Below are 24779 nucleotides of genomic sequence, written 5' to 3'. Positions count from 1 at the left end.
GTCTAATCACAAAACTAACATGATAATTGAAATCTAAATTGAAAGGCTTAGCTCTCTGGGAGAGTATGTCAGACGTGGAGTGTAGAGGCGCTAGTGAGAGTAAAATAGAGGGGGAGAAAGAGTGGCAGGAAAAATAAGATTTAAACTGTGCATGTACTACACAAGCCGCTAACAATACACACATGAAAAAAAATAGGGGGTGCTTTACACCAATATTATAACAAGCTCCAAGAAATGTCTCTAATCCAGTTAGGAGGTAAAACTTGTTGGAAGTGAGGGAGCTTTGAACAGCCTGCTGGGACGCTGGGAGGAGCATTTACCAAAGAAAATCATGAAGTTTGAAGAGATTTTTAAATATTTCAGTCACTTTTTTGCATATATTTAAATCCTCATGAAACTAACCACATTTATAATCATTGATTGCTAGTTATTTCAGCCGTGTTGTCATTGCTCTCTTTCTCTTGCTCTATGTATCAATTTGTCATTTTGATTGTCTATACTCTAGATTGTATTACGTTGGTCAGTTCTGTATACATGACATATGTTGCTCATCTGTCCCTCCAGTCCGTCCGCAGTAACTCTACCTGAGGTTTCATCCATTTTTTCCCCTGTTAAATGTTTGGTTTTGGGTTTTTTTGGCAGAATTTTTTCTTATATGCTGTGAACAGAGGGTGGTTCATGTTGATAAGGCCTTTGAGGCAAACTGTGATTTGTGATATTGGGCAATATGAATTAAATTAAACTATTGTAAAATAATGCAGAGTTGACTTTTACAAGGTGTTACTAACTGTCCTATCAACACCAAAATTACAGAGAAATACTGCAATGTACTGCAGTTTAAAGCCTTAGCATACTGTTCAGGGCCCCTGTGCTGTTGCCACTGTCTTTATAAAATAATAGTTTTAGCTACTGTGGCTTTTGAAGCCTCAAGTTTGGAATTTCAGCTATTATATTATTATATTATAGCCAGAAGTGACCGTACTTGTGCCAGGGGGTGGAGCTGACTCATAGACTGAAGCGACGTGTTGCACACAGTCTGTCACTCAAGCAGTTGAAATTAGCTCTAGAGACCAAAGCCGTGTTTGTGGTGGCTGCTGTAAAGTTGAGCATTTTAACATGGGTGTCTGTAGGGATCGTCTTGCTTCTGGATCCAGCCTCAAGTGGCCTTTCAAGGAACTGCAGTTTTTGGCAGTTTTGCATACATACTATTAACATAGCTACCGTGATGTCATCCGTTGGTTTGTGGACTCACATTTTGAAGTCTCGAGTTCGGTATTTTGGCTGTTGCATTATTGTGTTGGGTTTTGTTTTGGGGGGGGGGGGGGGGTTTAAGAGAAAGGAGTGACTATATTTGGGCAATAGGGTGAAGCTGTGGAGGAGTGAGGGGTGCCTCTGACTGAGAAGCTGAGGACAGCCTGTTACTCAAAGCAGCCTGCCCTTAAATATGTGTAACTTGAAGCATTAATAAAATGTACATGGGTGACTTGCATAAAAATTCACCCCTGTTCAGTTTTCATGGATGTTTGAATTTGCTATAGACCAAGAACTTTTTGTACCAGGCTGTAAACATGTTTATTTCTGCTGTAAATTTGAGCATTTTAACAAGAGGATGGATGGAAATTGATTCACTTTTGGAGCTAACCTCAAGTGGCTATTCAGTGAACTACACTTTTTGGCACTTCAGCACTGGCTATAATTTTCAACCCTGGAGTTTGCTGCTTGAATGCTGGCTGCTTCAAGTTCACGAGCTGAACTATTGTGCAAAACCGTATTACATAAATACAGTAGATTCGGCTGCAAATTAGCTGTAAATTAAGAGCAGTTGCTTGCTGTGTATATCCAACACAAAATGAGCACATCGACTTTAAAAAGGTGTTGTTTTTTTAAGTTGTATTTTTGTGTGGTGTTACCCTTTATTAAAAAGTAAGGCCAAGTATGAAAAATTTATGGAAACATATATCTCTTGTTTTCCTCACCACACTCATAGCCAGGTTCTGGAGAGAGTGCGTCAGAGGGCAGCTCAATAATGGCACAATATTCCACACTGTCACCATCATCCCTCATTACTTGCTGTGCTATGTGGCCTTTAAATTCCTGTTTTCAGTGTTGTTTGAGAACAGGGACATTTTGTTCACTGCACTGAACAGAATGGTCCTCAGCTTAAATGAGAGTGTTTAATAACTTTCGCTTTTCATTTATTCTTTACATCACAGCCACATCACAGCAAATACAAAAATGTAACTGCAGAATAAAAACACCTTCTGTGGATATACTTAATCACATAAATAAGTTGCACTAAAGTTAAGTTGTCCTCCATTTCACCTCAAAGGCTGTGCTGTCTTTATGTCCTATGTCTTACTCATTGTGAGCGCGACCCAAAGGAAGAACTGCAGGAAAGAGACAGTGCAGAAAAGTCCTCTGTCCCACTCTCCTCTCCTCCCCCATCCCTCCGCCGTCCCTCCCAGCCACAGAATTCATATTCATCCCTCAATAACGTTTAATTAGTAATGCCAAATTCATTAACCTGTACTGCTGTTACGCTGGCCTCAGCCATAAATTAGCTTAATGTGAGCAGACGTATTGCAGCTGTAATAAGGGACATAAAACTCAAAGAGAAACACATACTGTTCCTCCATAGTCATGGATCATTATAACTCAGCGGTGTTTTAGAGCGAGAGCAATCCTTTTCAGAGGGGCAGCTCTTTAGCAGCTCTTAACTATAAGCCCATCAAACACTTTTATTTTTTAGTAATGCATAAAAAAATTATTGAAATAAAGAGATGTTATAGAAATATATAAGTCATGACAGCCATCATTTTCATCACCACTTCTCATGCTTTAACGAAAATAATATCTTTGAGTGTTCAGTAACAGTTAGGGAAAAAAAGGCTAGAAAATGCTGCAGTGCTTAAATATGGACGTGTTTTAAGATGAACAGTTTGTGTTGTTTCCAGCTGAGCCGAGGTGCCAGAAACCACTGCAGAATCGGTTGTATCCGTAAAAAGAGATGCAAGAGACAATTCCAACAGCTTCTGACAGCTTCGTCTAATTGGCCCAACTCTCCGGCATCCTGTTTGTGTTTATTTAATCAGCTGAGGGAATGTGTACATTTTGGCTGTGGGGCATGTTACCCCCTTTATCACAAGGAGACATAGTACCTGCAGCCTTTTCTGCCAATCTTGTTTTCTTTTAAAATCTTTAAAATGGACAAACTTTAGGTTTTGTTTCTTGGGCAGACAAACTGATTTGGGAAACAACCCGCTATTGCAAAAAAAAAAACCTGGGACAACCTTCACTGTCCTAGGATTACACGTTGACCTTTCTGCTCCTCTATCCCCCAGTGATCTCGCCTAACAACTCGCACCAAAGAGCCTATTAGGCCTGGATCCCACTTTGTTGTTAAAAAGGGTCTTGTCCTTTCAGAACACTCACTTCCTCGCTTTCTGTTTTTTCAAGCATAGGTGGCGGAGGAACACAAGTTCATTGTTCCCTCGCAGATGGAAGTTGGAGTTACCAGGGTAACAGCTCTAATCCTCCTTTTTTACCACTTTTTTCATATTAACAGCCTATCGAGTGCTACCTTTTAAGTCACAGGCAGGAGCACTCGCTCACTTTTAATTAGCTATGATTCTGTTTGCCAGGAGACAGCATGATGAGCTAATCGAAATTTACGAAATAATGACGTACTGCAAGCAGCTACTTCTTTCTCCTGAGGCCTGCTCCAAGAATAACAATAATGAGGCCATTATTGAGGACCGCACTTTAAAACGCTGCCCTGCCACCAAAACAGAGGACGTAATTGTTCTGGTGTTTTCCATACAATCAACAACCCATTGTTGATGACTTGAGAACTCAGGGAGCAAAGAATGGGTGCCATAATGATTGGTCTGTGCTGCCATGAAGATCCTGCACAAAGTGTCCACTGAGGAAGGACCTTGATAGACTACTGATTTGCTAGTAAGGGCTCTAGATGAAGACAACTGTCTGGCTTTGTTAAAAAAAAAAGAAAAAAGAAAAAAAGTCCTTTCTGCTTTTTGTCTGTTTTGCCGCTCAAATAGCCCCCAAGCCACATTAGAGAAGCACCATTCATATGGTGAAAGGCTGGGAGTCACACAGACTCATGTGAAGGGGCCACATAGTTGCTGCAGAGGATGGCCATTTATATAACCTCCCGCCATTTCAGAAAAATATAACTAATCTCTCAAAGAAGATAATAAAACTTGTTTGTTATCTAGACTACTACAAGGTGTCTACAAAAGAATATAACATTCACTTCTGTGCATATATTTAAAAAGTCAATTTAATTCACTAGTCATGTACATCAACTCAGCTTTATCTAACATGTCAAGATGACTCAATTAGATAATTGCATATCTATGCTTGCAAAACTAACTGCATTAAAAATGCAGCCCGGCCATTAAAACATCCCAGTGAGAAGATTATGATAAATAGAGGCTGAAAATAAAATATTTTGTTAAAAAGGTCCACATCTAAACTTACTGGGTGAGAGCTCAGCGGTTTTATACAAACACGGCGCGGCACCTATTAGCTGTGCTCTATTGTAAAGGAGTGAGAGAGACAGAGCTCGAGGGCAGGAGGAATGCTAAGTGGGCCCCTTAGCCTAGTCAACCTTCAGTGGGTTTCATTTATCTTCATCTTGTTAGACTAAATTAATTAACAATCTCAATGTTACACACTTTCTCCTTTCATTACATCAAATAATGGCAGAAATGTAGGGGGAGGTCCTGCCCACTGGGAGCAGAGAGACTGAAGACATCTCTCTCTCTCGCTGTTCACATCTCTGTATTCTCTCTTCCTTCCCCTTTCTTTCTCTCTCTCTCTCTCTCACTCTTAGTCTCTTTGACTACACAAACAAAAACCTGTTAAACGTCTTCCATAAACAAATAAAAAATTGATCTAAAATGAATCTTTTCAACAAAGAGAAAAACGGTGAGGCGTACAATAACACAAGCACGAATAGTTGTTTATTAAAGACACTGCACATTGTATACTGTAGTTCAGAGAACTTTTGGGGTAGCTTTAGAAATATTGGCATTTTTTGTCCTTATTATAAGACAGTACAAAGGCTTTCACTTGTACTTAAAATAAGAAGTTCAGACTTTTCCCTATCATGTCTGAAGAGTTTGATGTATTTTTCATGACAGCCATGTATGTGCGCTTTTACGGCTCTTAAAACTCACTGTATGCATGACTAAAAACCAAACTTGTGACTCATTACAATAATGAAAGGCTCATCCGGTGTGCTACTGAGATATGACACAGTATAAAAGTCAATAACATCTGCACATTGGAGCAGAAATGTATGTTCAGAAAGCCCCCTTTGACCTAATTCAGTTGCTTGGGAAAAAGATACTGGGATTCCTCACTGGAGGAATGTCTTAACTGCCACATCCATCCACCCCTGTTTCTATCCTTTTCTCCCCTTTCACCCCTGCCCCCACCCCTCAGCCAACTCCAGGACACAAGTATTATCCAAGCAAAAGGGCTACCCTGAAGCACAGCCTGCCTTTAATCTTGGCCTGATTGTTGAGGCCTCCAATCTCCAGCCAGTGTGCGTGATATCTTTCTACTGACGCTTCTCCTTTAATTAAAACGGACATTGACAGAAGGATGTGGATTAGCGGCGCAATAATGTGTTTACTTAGAATAATCACAGTGTTTCCTCGTAGCTACGAGAACAAAAGGAAATTGTTGACTAATGGCCGAGGTCTAAGGTCATGTTTCTTTTTTGCAGACATGAGATTGCATGTGGAAATATTCGTGCTGCGTTTGAGATGTGATTCTGTCAAAGCTGTTTGCAACATACAGTTCACAGTACATCTTTAGTGCAGTTAGTTATCCACCAAACTGGTTTCGACAGGTGCTGAGAGATAAATGCTGCCATCCACTTTGTACCATTACAAAAAAGCGGAAATGAGCATAGGCAGTGCGCTCTCAAAAATTTCACACGCTGTATGCCTGAATAACTTCTGTCAAACCGTAGTAGATATATACCACACCAAAAATGGTGCCAAATCATGAAAGATAAAGCAGATACATTTCTGTATTACATATTTTACTTGTTTACTGCAACAAGAATATCAAGTATTTGTGATAAATATATGTAATTTATATGTAAGTGACAAATGTTTCTTTCAGTTTATTGAAAAAAGAATAAACTTCTTCAGTTAACAGCCATAACAGCCACATTTGGTGTGAATATAATTTATACAGTATGAAGGACTAACTGCACCATTGACTCTGAGCCCAACTTGCTTAACCCTTTGAAGTCCTTACTAGAAAAAAAGCAATATAGTAATATAAGCAATCTCAGCATTTTTAATTCCTTGGGGCTATGATATCAAAAATGAATGTTATTTATTCATATTCTTTTTAACAAACCCCATAGTTTTGTTGTGGATTTCGATAGCCATCAAAATTACGTATTGTTTACTACTGTAATGCTTGTAATGTTTTAGTATACCAACATATATCAATTTATGACCATATAATTAGTAGTATTACCTGTGCTAGTATTATTTGCATGTATTTATTCTAGATATTAACCATTATAGTACTTTGAAAACGTCTCAGAAATAGTGAAAAAAAAATTTTTTTCATCCAGTAAATAATGGTTAATAACATTAAATATGGTAATGTAAATTGAATATCTCTATCATAAAGGGCCTATTCAACTGTCGGAGCATGACTTTTTCTTGCTACAAACTTCCTGTAGGAGGCAAACCAAAAGTGCTGTACCAAACAGTCGAGCACAAATGTTTGCCTCAATCTTATTTTCAGCATGATTTTATGATTGAATTCTACAGTTAAATAACATAAATTTAAACGCATGAGAGAATTTCCTATTGAATTCCTAAAGGACATTTTGACTAGCGAGAGTAATGGCATCAAATTGTCCTTTCTTTTAAAAATGCCCCCAACAGTTCTGAGAGAGAGAGAGAGAAAAAAAATGCTGTTAATTTAATCAAATAAGTGACCTTTTGAAAAAGAAATCAAAGAGGATTCATTAGCTTTAGTAAAGTTTGGCTGACAGCAGCTTTGAAAGGCAGATGCTGCTGCTGTGGCTTCTAATGAGCCAACCCTAATTAGGGAGCAACACTGGAGCCTAGAGAAGGTGGTTGACTAGGAAAGAAGCCAATGGTAAATACACTCTCTTATTTACTTCCTCTGTGTGTAATGACAGCACAAATTTTTAATTAGAATCACAGGAAGGGTAAAGACAAAAAATGTAAATCTTTATGGTAGGTTGAATACAAACACAAAACACAAAACAGGAACCAACAAGTACATCACAAGACAGATACGCCAGCCTCACCCCAATATCCCTGATTAGAGTGGTTAGCGAGGGAGGGCAGATGGGGAGAGGGGTCAGACAAAAGCATGCAGTGTAAAGACACAGAAAGCCTGATCTGCAGGTCTTTTAAGCTGTGAAAGGAAGAGGAAGAAGAGGGGAAAAAAGGGGGGGACAGCTCATCTACATGTGTCCCTTAAGTTGTGTGCTTTCAGTCTGACTGGAGGCTATCAGGGTGCCAGTCAGAAATGCACTACATGGACACAATCATAGCACACAGCCTGGGTAAATATGTGAGAATCCATGTTTGACATTGTTCAGATAAACAGACACACAAACATGTGCACGCACACACAGTACAAAGTCTAAAGCTAACAATGTGTCAGAAAGCATAACCCCTGTTAGCCCGCTACCACCCCCTGCCCGACCTATGATCCTAAATGGCAACAACGGAAATGAAACTAACCTCAGTAAAAAGCTGCTACGAAGAAAGCCCTCCATGTCAGCGTGTGGGGTTCTGGCAGGAGAAATCACAGAGAACCATTTTCACTATGAAACGAGTGATAATCAAGAGAAGAACAAGAAGAAAAGGGGAAAAAAGAAAGAAGGAGAAAAAGAAAGAAAAACACAGAGCATACATCTTCCTCCTATAATAAGGCATGTCTTTAATTAAAGCAGAAATATGGCTACGAACCCATCCTCTCTTTTTATGAACTGACATCATTAATTATACCTCTTTCCATCGAGGGAGTGGATTTGCATACAACATCGGTTTGCACTGAGAGCCTGATGATATGTTTGCATCAAATAAACTCTGCCTACTGATCTCTATACAGGCTTTTTCCACGGCTGTGTGCAGATATATACATGTACATCCAGCACTGTAACCGCAGATCCCAGAGCAGCCCCGGTCTGTTCAGAGCAGCTAACGGTGGTCCAGCTGCAGCCCATGTGTGGCGTAGGGTGCTGCGGCTTCTGGGAGCTCGGCCGCAAGGGACCCAAGCTGGGACTTACAGCGTCAATGAGGCAAAAGGATGTGGTCATGATGTCACCACTTGTAGGGGTCGTTCAGAAGCCTTGCCCACAAAATGCTGGAGACGCATGGCTAAAAATGACTTACAACAGGTTTCCATTAGCCTCTGTTATTGGTCTGTATAATATACACTTTTATTGTGTTAAGATTGGTTGGAAATTGATTAGGACTTCTTTTTGAGTGGTAAAAATGAGCAGCAACAGCAGATTTGTGAGTGGAACTTTTGTCCGTGGTTGAATCTTAAATGTCTCTCAGATCTTACAACTAGCCTCATAAAGATGCTCAGCCACTGAAATATGGCAAGTATATCTTGCAGAAATATTTTCTGCATTATAGCATGTCATTTCACTTTGACATTTCATCACTCCACCTTCTTTTTATTCAGTTTCATAACTTAAGAATTTAAGAGCTTGAAAGTCTGCGGATCAAATTCCTGCTCTTAAAATCACTACTTTTAAACACCGTGGAAAGAAAAATACTGTTTTCTGACCGCTCACTCATGCTTTATCGAGAATAACCCGAAATGCAACAGCAAATGACATCTCAGCCCTTAAACACCTTAAGTTTTAGTGTAATTTGGCATTTTCTCCTCCTGCTCTCGAGGCTTATGAGACAAAGCCTCTGAGAAAATGGAAAGAATGAGCCGGGCCCAAGGACACTGTGTCTTTCAGTCTGGCCAGCACTTAGCGAGGCAATGGATCCACAAGGCCCAGAGGGCTCAGCCGAGACTTTTCTCACAATAAGGTGTCTGGGGAGGCGGGAGTGGCATAGCTAGGGGCGCTGCAGCTCTGCTCTTTTCTCCACTCAGCTGGCCCAGCGCGCATAATACCATCACCACGCCACAGCACACCGAGCCAGTGACAACGTGAGAAAACAACCGTCAAACAGTGCAGAGCAGATCAAGCGTGTCTCCTCACTTCTCTGAGTGCAAAAAGCACACAGACTCTACAGCAGGCAAACAGAAAACAATTACTTACACAAATGTGGATTTGCTCTGAACTTACGGGACATGCAAATTCTAGTACATGTTTACATATTGCAAAACAGACATTAAAAAGGAGAAACCGTATTTGATGCAGAAGCTCAGCAATACTTTTTTTTATCATCTGAATGTGTGTTTATTTACCGGCACCTGAATCTCTCAGCAGGATTGCAAAAGGAGCAGCAGAGAAATGAAATAGATTACACTCATGCTCAGTTTCTATCTTTATCTTTGGTCTTATTCCACAACCGTTGTTCTTTCACTCTCTGTGTGCATGTGTTTCCTCAGCTGTGCCTGCTGTCTACAGTCCCATTGTGGTCAGAAACAACTGAACTTAGCCTATGGAAGCAAAGGTGCGGTTTGGAGAGCAAATGACCGAACTCAGGAAAAAGTGACTGGGCCACATTGTATTTGCTCTTCTCCGAAAACACAAAAAAAAACAAGAATGACTTTAAATTAAAGCTAGGCCACAATTCAAGGGCAGGCTTTTCTGGTGAAGGAGAAGCAGGGAGGATAGACATCACTAAGTTGGCCTGGACCAGTCTGAGCAGCACAGCAGCCCTTTCGAAGAATGAGCCTCTGCCAAAAGCTGCCTCTGCCTAACCAAGTCTCCCACCATCTGCAACAAATGTGCTCTATTAAAGCAGTACCATATGGACAACAAGCTAGCTATTAACACGGCTTCAGCACATCCCCTTAACCTAGCCCAGATTTCAAACTTCCAGTCAAATTGACTGCTGATTTAATGCACCGCCAGCAGCCATGTGGGTCTTGGCACAAGACGGCACTCTCAGCCTTCAGTCATTAACAGGCTCACGTAGTGCATGGCGCACAGCGAGACACAGAAGTTAGCTACACAGATCCTACCAGTAACTACATCCCAGGTTACTTGTTATATCCCATAACTGAACCCATATGAGAAAATGTATCCTAAGAGGAGGATACAGAGAGCAAGCGTCTGCACTGATCCAGGAACGCCAACCTTCTTAAGACGAGTAAACCAGGGCTCAAAACGCTCTATTGTGCAGAGTGGAAACAAGCTTATGAAGCAGATCTACCCACAGTGCGGCAGCCTAACTGGTGGCTTATGCCTCAGTTCTTCCACAGTGATGGAGAGTGCATTTGCTCCCTCTGCATGGATCCAAAATGGCAGTGATTAACCCTACAGGGGGGTGGGGGCGCTTTAATCCCTGTGGGCCGGGCGGCCATGTTGACGCCTCTCCTCACTCTCTGAGTCATGGGGGGACCCACCCACTGTTCACAAAGCCACGCTCTCTTCTCCTCGACCATGACGCCACGGCTAGAGCCCTCTGCTCTATGACCCAGGGACAACACACACACCAAATCAATTACAGTTCTATGGTTTTAACCCCGCTCCAAAGTTCAGTAAATTTTGTTTGTTTATCTTTTTTCCTTCTGTCTCAGCTGCGTAGAAACTGTACATAATTAGAGTGGAAACACATTTCTTCTCTCAGAAGCCTGAATGTATACAGAGCTGTGGTGTATAGAGACTAAGTCTTGGCAAAAGTCAGAATACAGTTTTTATTTTATATTTGGATTTTAACTGTGTTAATTATTACCCAATTTTGCTCTCCACAATAATAGTCTCTGGCTGTACAGACCATCATACCAGGCCAGTCAATTTTTAGGGTATTTTTTTATTTATTAATTTATTTATTTTAAAAATCAATAGAGTGCCTGATTTTAAATTTTATAGTTTTTCATGGAGGACTTGACATTGCCCTTAAAAAAAACACACAATTATTTTCATTTTGATTTTAACTGTGTAAATTATTCACAAATTTTGCTCTAAACAATAACAATGTCTGTCTGTACAGACCATATTACCAGACCAAGGTTTTTTTTTTTTGTTGTTTTTGTTTTTGTTTTTTTTTTTTTACAAATTTAAAGTCAGTAGCATCTGGTTTAAGATTTTAAAATCATTATTTTCATTATGGATTTATACAAAAAACAACATTGCCCTTGAAAAAACACAGTCATTTCATTTATGTTTTTAACCCCTGAACATTAAACATTAGATCATTGTTCTGCGACGTCTCTGCCAGTAGTGTCCCTATGCAAACTGAAGTGATAAGCTAAAGACTGCCTGATGACAGTCTAATTAAATAAGCTTTTCAGTGCTCTCAGTGGAGCACTGGGATGTGTGAAAAGGTACTGTTGGTTCGAGAGCAGGGAGATCCAGAGAGGGAAAAAAAAGCTGTCGAAGCAATCCCAACATCCCAGCAGACAGCTTTACGCCAACTCAACACCCAGTCACATGAAATATGGTGATACCTGGTCCAGCACGTGTCCACACACACACTGACATATTTGCATTTACACTTATAATGCAGCACATACATGCACACAGACACACCTTATGTTGTCTTTACTAATGGCAATAGTGTCCCATTGACCCCCTTCCCCCTCCTCTGCCCTCCACACACACACAGCGCACGTACACATCCGCTTGCATGCACACACACACCTCAGTCAGAGCTGCCAGATGAGTAGTGAATTAATTTGTGTGAGCCACTCCAACATTAGGAAGGTGTGTTGAAAGGTGTCTGCTCATGTTTCAAATTAAACGCGCTGCTGGTCAGCATTAGCACCTCGCCACCCGTCGGCAACTGACACTTAGGGGGCTGAGGGGGGATGGGAGGAAGGAGGGGAGCCCATCCGCCGTTCACACTGGAATAATTAGAACATGTCAGGAAGAATTAATTTCCTCATTTTTCAAAAGGATACACAGAAATTACCATGTTATTATATGACAGGGTCCCTGGGAGGATTGGATTAAATTTGATTTCTTGCGCAGCCCACACAACAAATTAAAGTCATAAATAAGATGGAAAGAAGCGGGGCACAGAGCATATGTTTATGGCAATGAGTGAAGCCAAGGGACCAGAAACAACTATCTTCATTTCATTTTATTTAAATCAGGCCGACACCGTGTGTCTGAATGACAGCAGTTGCTAATGGGTCGAGATTAGAGGCTTCTTGATATTAACACAGAGATCAAACAAATTTGACTAAAAAGAAATGGAATGTACAATGTGTCTGCTAAACCTACTCTGCACAGAATGACCGGCTGTTGCTCGGTCTAAGTCTCCTTATGGCAACAAAACATTGTGAAGTTGTTTATTTTTTCTTTGTTTACTGATCTCTGACGTATATATTCAGCTTTTCTTTTAAATATCACACATGCCACAGACAGTGTCAGCTTGTTTGAAATTGTAGGTAACAGAGTAACTATATTTCCCCCCTGTCCGAGTTAGTAGCCCCTTCTACAATGCCTATTTTAAGCACAGATATTATGCGGCCTTGTCCTGCTCCCTCATTCTGCTGTATGAAAGGTATGATTGCAGAATTGGGGGGAAAGAGTTGTCTGTCATTTGAGCCAGCAACGGAGGAAGTAACAGTGCCGAATCAGGGTTTATGTAAAACGGTGTGACATTTTGATAACATGTTGTGCATGTGACCCACCATGGGAGATTTAAAAAACAGCTAGCGGCAGATAGCGTCTAACTCAAAGAGGAGCAGCAGCCATAAATGTCTGTAAATTGGGAGAGCTATGAGATTTTTGAAACTCCTTACCCTCCATGCAGAGGGAGATGGTAAATGATTGTTGTTGCTATGTTATGCCTTTTTTATTGTATAAAAAGGGCTCTCAACACGTATGTCATATGTCACCATCAAGGCAGACACTGTTGTGTTAAACGACACACCTCTTTTGTTTTCGTAATGCCAGCATGCTTTCTAAGATCACACACTGGAACGGCATAATGTCACTGTTGCTGATGCAAAGGCTGCATAAAGAAGGGACTTTGTAACGGCCTTGTAGCGCAGTCTCTGTGTAAGAAAGGCTAGTCAAACGCTGTTTATTTTGCACACTCAGTAGATATGTATTGTATGTATTGGCTTAATTTGCCACAGTGAGTGTCACTCTGACAAATAACACACATTCCATGTATAGAGGTAGTGGAATATGCAAACTGATCCTTTATAACAATATTTACTTTTTTCTGTATTAAAAACAGAATATCCTTTATATTGAATGCTTTACTAGAGAGTAAAAAATACCACAAAGAAAAAAACATCCAAAGCCTCAGAAATGGGGAATAAAGGATAATCAAATTAGATTGTCTATTCAGGAGATACATTCCAGTTTAAAGAGCATATTCAGCTAACCTAGTCTAACAACACAATACTGGACATCGTCTCTTCTTGGGGCTCAGATTAGACTTGTAAGCTTACTGTTACAATTTAATACCGGCTTGCCTGGGAAGAGTTTTTCGACTCTTTCAGAATGGGCTGTCATTAGAGTCTAGCACTCCCCTGGGCACTACAAACTTTAAATAATTTGCGAATCAATTAACTGGCTACTCTCAGCGCAACAGGGATTTCACACTCCAGGGTCGTGGTGCATTATCAGTTGGAGACGATTCATGGCGTTTTGGGAGAAAAGTTCATGGTTGAAATCATTAATTCATTTTACCGGACTTTTAGTTATGCATTACTTTCCACAGCTGGGGTAGCAAGAAGATTAATGGCATGTTCTTTGGTCATGTTTTCTGCCGTACATAGCAGCTAGGTGAAACTCTGTCCTACAGTACAAGGGAACGTACCTTGAGAAGCAGGACAGCAGCCAAGTACATATTAGGTTTTTCTTCTAAGAATTAAATAAAGTCCATCAAACCTTCAAATAATAATAATAATAATAATAAACTCAGAGGTTAGGTCCTTTTCATGTGATTAAATATAGACTGTGCTTAATCACAGACTGTAAAGAGAGCCAAGACAACAGTCTACCTAATCAAATTGCCAACATTAAAACCATATTTTAGTTTAAGCACTTAAATATGTGGTCATTCATGAGTAATACCAGCTATTAATTGAATGCAGAGTTTACTGTTGGAAGATGGATACAGTTCAGGCGGGTTTTGCCTCATTCTTGCCAGGTAATGAAATGTGCAACAATTAGTTTTACAAATGCGCACTGGGATCCTCTGAAGTAATCGAAACTGATGAAATTAAAATCTTTGTTAGGCCATCTTTGTCAAGTGGTCTCTGTTCAGCAACATATTGACCATAATCACTGCAGGGTCAGTGGACTGAAGAAGCCCGTTTGATAAATAATAGATGACGAATAACATTCAAAGGTTATTCATTTTCATTTTATGGTGAAGTGCTGTTTATTTAATTTCTGATAAAATGTCTCCCCCGCATCCTCCCCTTGAGTGGTGCCATCGATAGTGGGCTGAGAGCTGTGAGACCGTGAGGCTGTTGCTGATTAGATAAATGGCACATCATAACAAAGAGTGTATATGGCCTCTTCAGATGGTCTAACATATCCTCAGGTGTTTCCAAATGAGATTGCAGGCATGTAATTAAACTTGTTCTGTAAGCGCTTCAGACACAAACTAAATTACTTGCTGTCTTGTTTTGAGTTTAATTAAACCTGTAGGTCAAAGGATCTAGAGTTTGGATTGTATGATGATCCAACTTAATGTTTCAGAAGAGCGAGGTGGCTATGAATGCTGGCTCAATGCGGCTTCATACAGTATTTTCTTTTATAACAAATTCTGACAGGTGGCCAATAAAATTACAGTGACTTAGAAACATAACCATGAGTACTCTAGTATCAAGTCTGTATTATCAAAACTTCAAGGGGCAATTTATTAGCTACCCGAGGAGGAGCATTTTAGCTGAACCAGCAGGGGGCAGTAGACATAGCTGATACTGAGCAAAGGTAGATTTTTCATACCCTGTTAAATAAACAAAAATTGCAAAAAAAACGTGTTTTGAAAAAGACACATGGCCCATTTTGTGTGGCTTGAGATGTTGCTTTGTGTCTTGCTGCGTGAGGCTAGCTTTTACAACAACACTGATGCCACCAATACTTAAGCATTGAAAACTTCTGTCAAGTTGTCTCTGGTTTTATGCCTGTGTTCGAACTACGAGCTGCAACACAACAGCCTGACCAGTTACGCTATTGCTGTTGCAAAGTGTTGCTCAAGCACATGTTAATGTATTTATGTTGCCACAGGCTTGTGTGTGTGTGTGTGTGTGTTGCTACAATTTGTAGCATGTCTGCTCGTTTCAGGTGTCAGTTTGTAGCTTCATGTCACCAGCTTCCATTGAAAATGACTTGTAGTCTGTAGCTGTGTCACTTATTATGAGAACACAGCATTAGGCACCTACTGTTCTGCTGATAACTCAGCTGGCATGTTTACTTTTGCATCTTTAATTAGATTGTTTTTGTGAAGTAAGTAAAGCTAGCTAGAAGTTGTTCGCTGTTATTATTAAACATGGCGTCTGGTATCAGGCATCTCAAACTACCGAGAGAATTTTTAACAACGGAGTTGCAGCAGGTTGATAATGTACCCTGGTAATTTTTGCCAGCAGATGGAAAGGGAGATCCAGGTCAGTAGACATAGATATTAGTATATATTGTTCTTGACATTTCTTTAAAAATGTACATGTAAACAAAAGCTGGCATATGCTCAATAATAGTACATCTACTTTATTTCAACTGATAAATGTTTATTGTTGCCACTTGTCATGGTACGACTTCAAGCCATTTACAACAAACTCAACAAAACTAACATGCAGCAGCAGCAGCAGAGAGATGGGTGTGTGTTCATCTGAGCAGAAGATAGTGTGCGGTGTGAAATGGAATGATTAAACAATGGTAAATGGCCATGAACTTTGAATTCAGAGACATTTCCCAGCTGTTATTGAAGAGCTTCTCAACCACATTAATATGACTCCCATGATATCTCCAACTGACATTTGGAAAAAAGAATATTATCAATGAAGTTCCTCACCTTTATTTGCTTAATATCTAAGATACATTTTTATTAGAAAACCTGCACAAGCCGCAGCTGAGCAAAGATTGTTTAAGTAATATTTTTATAGATGCAGAGAGGACTGAAGTATTCTCTATTCTTATTTTTTTCTCTTTTTAAGCAAAGTGCCGCATTTCATGTAGCAACTGTCTTACTGCATTGCTTTGAAAATTTTAACTTAAACCCCTTTGATGGCAACATATATATTGATCAACTAGTTATAAAAACCTTTCTCTATGACTCTGACCCTGGTTTAAACATAAGAATGAAAGAATGAATATGCTTTCCTATATTTCCAACAAATGATTGTGCAGACAATATATGAGTATTATGGGATTTTCTATTATTATCTTGAAGTTGTTGCATTAAATTTTCATAATGGGACCAAATAAAGTGACAATGTGTTTAAAGAAAAAAAATGATTGAAAGATGACAGCCATGTTTAACAAATACATATTAATAATAGGTCGGTGTACATGTGGTTTAGCAAATGGAGAAACAAATGTTGATAATCAGGGATTAAGCCATGAAAACGTGAAAGTTAAAATCCTTGTTTATTGCGTGATTGTCGAAACACTGATGTTAAGATTAACATCACCTTTAAATGATCACAAATGATGGAGATATAAATGCTCAAAAAAAGTTTTGATATTCTAAAGGAGATCTCTCCACAATGTCAGAACAGGAAGCAAAATAATATTTCCACTTATTTTTCAGTTAAGGACATTCAAGATTTCACCAGTCTGACTTTTGTCATCTGTGAATAAATTCCAAAAGACTTTATTCCGTAGGTTGGTGTGTATTTTCTATAGTGTAGAAAAAAAGTGTTTCGAATTTTAAATAACGATCAGGTACTTACCATTCATAAATACTACAAAGCCTGATTTAACTTTAGATTGCACTCCCACTCAAGGAGGTGGATTTCATTACACAAGGAGCAATAATGTGAAAAAGAGAGAAAGGGGGAAAAAGAAGCCAGAGTAGCCAAAACACGACACTGAAGCAAACGTGCATGCAAGAAAGATAAGTTGGAGGATGTAATGTTTTAAAGGTCTGTCAGTAACTTTGTGCCTGTATAACTGTCTAATTGTGCATACATTGTGTGCCTATCCAATTGTCCACCTCATTTGATGCAGGTGTTCAGTGTGGGTGAGAGACAGCGGGGGTGTATGAGACATGTGGCAAGACAGAAACAGCTGAAGAGGCAAATTGATACTTACAAAAACTGAAAGACTCAATCCCCAGCTTCCAGTGATCAGTGGTCGGTTGATTTTGAATTCATGTAAAAACCTAAAAGACAGAAAAAAGGCCTTTTCAGAATGTGTCCTTGTATTAAACATTGTATCTTCTTTAAATTAATATTGTATAAATATACAGTTGGTTAACATTCCACCAAAAATACAGCATTTGAATTTGCCTATTAATGAGTTTATTTAATTTAAAAAATGTTGGTGAGTTTGGAACACGGTTAAAATCAACAGCAGTCTCAGATAACTGTATTTACTGACATCGGAACAAATAGAGAGAGAACAAGAGGAAGAGACTTGAGGCCATCGTCACTGTTGGCTGAGGGTCAGAGTCTCCACAGCTGAGCTAATGTAAAACAGCTTTGTTTAGTGTCTGACCTCCAGTCCTAACAGCTGTCACCAATGGGAATTCGTCCTAGACAATGTTTAAAATCTACTGCTCCGCTACCTCATTAATCTGTCTTCCAGTTGGCGGATTCCACTAATAAACTGCTTTCATATAAAGCGGTTGTTTTATTTAATTTTGCTTTCTTTCTTCAAGCGCTGCCTGCTAATGATTTATTTAGGAGGCCATGCTCCGCTAGGTTCAGCATGTCTGTTGAAGTGCTGCAACTTAAGAGCTTTGTTAGAGAATGCACAAATAACTCCAGTACTGTAAAAGTGCTACACTTTTAGCCACTAAATTCCAACACAAGACAATAGAGAGAAACGCCACTCACTGATGAGGCCGTCTAGCTCAAGGGATAAAAACGCAGTGAGCTCATTCATGTTCATTTTCTCACATTATCTTGTTTTTCACAATAAGCCAAGATCTCATTACCAGCTGATTTATACAATTAGTCCACCTCAGCACTGCCAATTAAACAAGGCCAAGGGTTTTTTAAGGTCACGCTTAACTGATCTGTCACTAATTTGTGGTACAGCACCTCAGTCTCCCATCGCCGGGGCCAATAAGCCACCATCAACAAGACCAGATAAATGTACCGACTACCACTGCATTGTTGTCAGAGCACAGCACGCAGTCTGCTACGTGGGAGGCTGGAGGGCTAACAGAATGAGCCAGATAAAGGCAAGAGTTGCAGACAGGTCTGAATGCGGTAGCCTTGAGGCTTGAGGTGACAATGGGGGAGAGGGGACCCAGGTGACCCCGGCTGAATGGAAAGCTGTAACATGAATAGCACCTCAGAGTTTAAAGTCTACTCCTGCCTCTCAAATGACGCAAAACACACACTATTCTGAACTATGCTCCAGCTGCAACCACCCACTCCTGTACGCTCACATACACACACACACAATTAACTTGTATTAGTAGCTATTCAGTCAACGCAACAATCCCTGCCTGCTCGATAAGCCACATTCTACATGGTAATTCAATAAACCAGTCTTTGTCAAACATCTGACTTTAATTCCTGTTGTGCCTAAATTAATGAAAGCTCTTACAATTACAGAGAGTAGACATTAACAAACCTTTGAATTCATAATCTGATCTTAATTGGAAACAATGAGGTAAATAATAAATGGGGAAATGTATTCTTTATTCATTGGTTATTTAAGATGATTATTTGTCTGAGGGAGGAAAAAAAACAAAGGAATATATAATTGCAAGTAATGAGCGAGCCCAAATTATATTATAATGAAGCAAATATACTAATCCCTGTGGTGTAATAAGAGTCAGTGTCAACCAGCCTATTGTAGCTGTATGTAGAAAATTTTCCTCCTGCTGTGAATTCGACCTACAGGCAGGAAACATAAAACAGGCACTCCCCACGCCTAATTAGAGGATCTGGGACTTATTAAACACAATTTCAGTCAACCCCAAATTGAGATTATTAGTTTCACCACATTTTATAAAGGAATTGTCAACACACTTTAAATGATTTATTTTCCATTATTATTTGTTTAGTTAGAGACAGAAACTGCGAGGGGGAGAGGAGAAGTAAATTTGGCCCCATTAGGCCACAAGTGAACAGTCAGAATGAGGCACATAGACTATTTTTCTGCTCAAATAATGTCACCTCACTGAAAATACTGGAGGTTTAGCTCTTAGATACTAAAAATCCAAACAGACTGATGGCGCTGACATCAAAGGAGCAGGGACAGAGAGCTCACAGCCACCTGTGGCATTTCTGTCAAAGAGTGGCCTTTTCTCTAGCTTTGGCTGGTCATGACTACCTCACACACATACACACACACGCAAACACAGACACACTCACGAAAGAAATACACATAAATGCACACAAATGCTTTCATATGCAGCAAAGCATAGTTGAAAATTATAGCATCATTTTCAGTGCTGAAATTTGTCAGGGCATACACGCACATGCAACGTACACACATACACCAGCAGCAAATGAAATAATAGTCATTAACTTTATTAAATTTTTATTGTTTTGGCTTTTTGCCTTTGTTTTGATAGGACAGCATTAACCTGAAAAGAGGAAAGAGAGGGGATGTCATGCAACAAAGGGGCACAGGCTGGAATTGAACCCCCTGCCGCAGCAGCAAGGACATAGCCTTTGTACATGGGGCACCTGGTCTGCCACATGAGCTACTGGGCACCCCATAACTCAACGTAACAAATTGCCATTATTATTACTTCCTGTACTGCAGTTCTATGTGTGGTTTGTCCAAGTGGTGTTGCCGTATCCTGGCAGAAACTGTTGCTTGACAGCTGTGTTTAAGGCACAATCAATGTCAGACACTGTACTTTCTCTCTGATTCGTTCCTCTCACGTGTATTTAAAAGTGGAAAACTGGAATGTAATATGAATGTTATGTAGGCTGTCAACTGTTGCAGTTTTTGTTAAGTGTTAGTATGTCATCAAAAATGTTATCAAAAGGTCAGAATAAGTCATAGTCTGATGTGTCATATAAAAGTCACATGTGTGCATTTCTCCTATGTGGCCCAAGCTTCCTAAAATGGCACTCAGTCATCAAAACTTTGAGAACCCCTTATTTTTTATTCAAAATACTTACAGCCCTGTTTTTTTAGCACCTGAACTCAGTGAAGACAGAAAACATTTTGGCCATGCTTGATAAAATTGCACTGAAACAAAACTGGGGACACCAACTGGACAAGTTCCACGTGATCCGTTGGAGCATCCAGAATTTGTCCCCAAATTCTGTATCTTTCAGACACACCTGCACACACGTATGCAATGTATCTGGCTACTGCACTAGATTCAAATTGCACATTTCTGCAATGATACAGTGGGTAAACTAAAAGGTTAACCCATTCACTTGTACTTAAGCCTCCCACGCAGAAACTGCCTGTATCTTTACATTGTAGATCAAACAAGCTGCCATTCAAGCTAAAGCCTCTCATATATTACTTAAAGGAAAGCAGTTTTTACAATCACAGCTCGGAAAGATTCACTTTCAAATCAAGTGAACCTTCACATTCCAGACATGTGTTCAACTACAGTGTGGGCTACGCTTGATTTAATTCCCCCTGACCATAACAGAGAGTTGTGTTTTTCAACCATCATGTGACGGTGGCTCAGTATCAATAGACAACATCACCACAACTGTATACAGCTCAGGGGGAGACCAACCACTTCATAGCTGTCTCAACCAAAGTCAGGTTTTATGTTCCATGCACTCTGTACTGCATTAAAACTACTGAATGCAGAGTTTAAATTGCATGTATGTTTACAAGCCTGCTGCATACAGGCGGTGGTGAATGAAGTACCTGAAAGCCATACTTGAGTAAAAGTACATATTTCTTAACAGAAAATTACTTTTGTAGGAGTTAGAGTCACCCATTAGAATATTATTTGAGTAATAGTCTTAAAGTATGTGATATCCACTATACTTAAGTATCAGAAGTAATTTTGATATTAAATGTACTCAAGAATTAAAAGTAAAAGTACAAGTAAATGCTGGTAATAAATAGGTGTTAGAGTATTGAGAAATATGAAGTCTACATAACTAAAATTGAGGTTCTAATACACTTTGAAGAAAAACAAAGTCTTTCTGTAACAACTAAAAGGATTTAAAGAACAAAATTCAGTTTTTCTTTCCCCCCCATTCCCTGAAATGTCTGTCCCCTCCTTCCTCTTTTCCCTTCCTATTTTGTAGTAAGTAACTGAGATGCTTCAGGGAAATATAGTGGCGTAAGAGTATACAGTTTTTTAAGGAATGTAGTGGAGTAAAAGTCAAAGTATACAGAAATATAAAAACTCAAGTAAAGTACAGAGACTTCCAAAAAAAAAAACTTAAGCACTGTAATGAAGTATTATTACTCTGTCACATTACAGCACTGCATACATATATGTAAAAGTACATGTAACCTCCTGTAGTTTTGTGAGGATATGCATGAGTCAAGCCAAAACTTGTACTTCAACTTCTGTTTGGAATTCATCCAGATCTGCAACATGTTAAAAAAAATCCTCCCAATCCTCCGTTCCAAATCCTCACTCTCTCCTGCGTCCAAACACACTAAAGTAGGAATTCTGCAGAGTTAGTTATTTTGACAATAGAGGTAATCTATGGCATCAGCAGGCTGCTCCATACCTGGATTCTGTGTGGTTATCTCTGCAGAAGCAGCAGCCGCACAGTCAGTCGGCCGGGGGACTGCATGGGGGAGTTTGGGATGCAATGAGGTGAGGCTGTAACAGTGGTCCCAGGGGAAATAGGGAAATGGGAGGAAGAGGTGATGGGTGTGGGGGGCGAAGGGGTGAAGCGCAGAACATTCTGGCACAGAAGTGTCTGATATAGTAATTGAACACATGTGATTGTCTGTTAAATATCCAGTTCCATAAAGTCAATCCTCTCTGCAGTAGCAGCATCTGTGAAATATGAAACGACAGCTTCCACGCAGTGAGTAATCACCATAGCCAGGGATGAGAGGGGCATAGCTGGTCACAGCTAGTGCTCAGGTAGACTGTGGACACTTTTGGCACAAATCATTTGTGGAGTCATTGTTAGCTTATAGATTTAGTCACTTCCTGCTGGTGAAAAAATAAGAAGAAGAAAGAAGTGCTGTGTTGTTAGAAAGACTAGCTAGATCCACCATATCATTGAGTTATTTGGTGTTGGAAACAGGTCAATCACGTGCAAACAGCTGTTTCATGCTCCAGCACACCGTTAACTGTCACAGCCTTACAAATTTCTCTTCTCTTCTCTTTTTATCTTTGCCCTCTGTCTCTCTCAAACTGCCTTTTTTTTCCTGTCTCTGGCTGATCCTGTCCTGACACTGAACTACAGCAGACTAGACACTCACAAAATGTCTAGCACCAACGTGTCAGGAATGACTACCAAAGCGTCACTCCAGTTAAAATGTCTTTGTTGAGGGTGAAACAGTGACCAGCATTTTGGCAGAGCTGAAGTGCAGAGAAGAAATCAACCGCTATTCTACCCTCACAAGCAAGTGTGCGATACAGATACAGTGCCACAGCTGAACGAGGCTTTCATGTGCTGCTTGGCAAAAATACATTATCTTTCATTTCCTCTGCGTCAAATAACAAGGATAAAAGTCGATTTACTGAGCAACTGGGTTGGGGCAGGGTGAAGGTAGAGAAACGACCAGCAAACAGAATGTTTTCATCCACGGTGGACGGCAGTCAGACACCCAGTGCTCCTAACAGGCGGGCGTGCAAACTATCAATTCTCTTTGATTCCCTCTCACATATTCTTCACTCCAAAGACTGTAAAGACAGACAACACAGAATAGGCTCGTCTTTGTGCACACTGATGAGACCTCTTTTCTTAACTTCCAAGATAAACACACATTTTTTTCTTTCTTCTTCAGTGTGGAGTTTGTGCATGTTGGGGGCAGGGGTATGAAAACAAGTCTCTCCCTCTCTCCCAGGTAATGTGTTTATTTTCCTCGACCCATCCTCTAGTTTACTGCGTGGTGGTGTTTCTCCCCTCTTATCGCCTGGCCCTCACGGGGCACTTTAGCCCCTCAAATCCTGTTCACCACATACTGGTTTTAGAATCTGTGAAATGAGTGCTAGAGAAGCGTGGCCACAATGTCTGCCTGTGTTGCTACTGGACTCAAATGGGCTTGGTGCTTTTTTGTCCAGGGAGATGCATAAATGGAAGTTTTTAACACCTCAAAGGAGGCTGGGCCTTTGTGGAGCCACACTAGAGGAGCCTGCCAGTCTCCTGAGGAGGCAGACACACTGAGTGCTGCAGGACAAAGAGCTAGAGGAGCAGAATCAGCAGGGGCATCACTCTGCTTTGGGCACCAGGCAGACACACACATGTACTGCCACATATACTGTATAACTGCACTTGCATACAGAGCGCACATACGAATATGTGCACTCACACAGAAAGATTACAAAGGCATGTTCCAACTGTCTTGAATACCTGTAACACAACATCCAATATCAAAAGGACATAATATATCATTACAGTAGTTTTATATTTACAATCTGATAAATTAACTAGAAGGAAATTCTTGCATTTTTTACCCGTCTCTAACAGCTGCACTGTAGAAAATCAGCCGGCAGCAGTAACCAAAGAATAGGACGTAATTCATCTGAATAAAACTCTCTGTTTCCACTAGTTAAAATACAACATACACTTGCTAACTGTAAATAGATTCATATGTGATTGTACAAACACGCTCAATAAAGATGACAAATACAACCGGCACAACAAACGCCGGCATTTCCTATTTATTGATTTCAGCTCCACTGTTTGAAAATAATTCCCTCATTTCCATCCCAATTTTCCTTATTGAAATGCTTTTTTTATTCGCGAGTACACCCCAACAGCTGGCATTTACAATCAGTCTTTATGCTGCTTAGATGTCTACAATAAGCATTTAGATGCAAATATCTCTGCCTTGTACAAAGGAGTTGCAACTTCTGTCAGAAGCAACATAATCAACCTGCAATTGTCTCCTGGCTCCGAGTGGTTTCCAGTGACAAGGCCTAAGCCGTAAGCATCTGTATTCAAATGATTCCCTATTTCAGGCACGGTTTAGTGTGGATATTTTCCAACAGTACCGCACTGAAAATCAATCACATGGTGAATTAAACCAGAAAGGAAACAACTGATCCATAAATGATCAGGTTACAACAAGGCACTGGTGTCCGCAAATTATTCAGTGTTTTCCTTGTTCGAGGAGAAGCAGGGACGCAATGTTTGATAGTGGCCTTTTCCGCCAATGACTTTTATTACTGTTGCGCATTTTTCGATTTGCAGAGGCAGGATTAAGTTTACAAATAATTGTTTTAGCGGCAAGCTCAGCACAATGCAGGCACACAACTTTAACTAAGGCCATGTGTGAAAACTTCATAGCACGTATCACAGTAAAGAAAGTCTTGAATGGGCTGCAGTGCTCTCAGAAAGAAAAAGACTACAGTTTACATTCATGGAAAATATAACCCACACACTGT

At 40.1% G+C, this 24779-nt stretch overlaps 1 protein-coding gene across 7 annotated transcripts in view; it reads right to left on the bottom strand.

The window, feature by feature from the left end:
* Positions 1-24779, bottom strand: part of sox6 (SRY-box transcription factor 6) — a 153855-nt gene that overhangs the window by 115058 nt on the left and 14018 nt on the right. For 6 of the 7 annotated variants that reach the window (XM_042483805.1, XM_042484184.1, XM_042484034.1 and 3 more), the window contains 2 exons: positions 17399-17468; positions 7779-7829 (listed from right to left, as the gene is read on the bottom strand). In XM_042483805.1, the coding sequence (XP_042339739.1) occupies positions 7779-7813 (35 nt within the window). In that variant the 5' untranslated portion in view covers positions 7814-7829; positions 17399-17468. The remainder of the gene's footprint in view (positions 1-7778; positions 7830-17398; positions 17469-24779) is intronic. The other variant, XM_042484112.1, reaches the window with a different exon arrangement.

Source organism: Plectropomus leopardus, chromosome 1 (genome assembly GCF_008729295.1).
Source record: "Plectropomus leopardus isolate mb chromosome 1, YSFRI_Pleo_2.0, whole genome shotgun sequence".
Taxonomy (NCBI): Eukaryota; Metazoa; Chordata; class Actinopteri; order Perciformes; family Serranidae; genus Plectropomus; species Plectropomus leopardus.
This window is presented reverse-complemented; position numbering and strand designations above follow the sequence as displayed.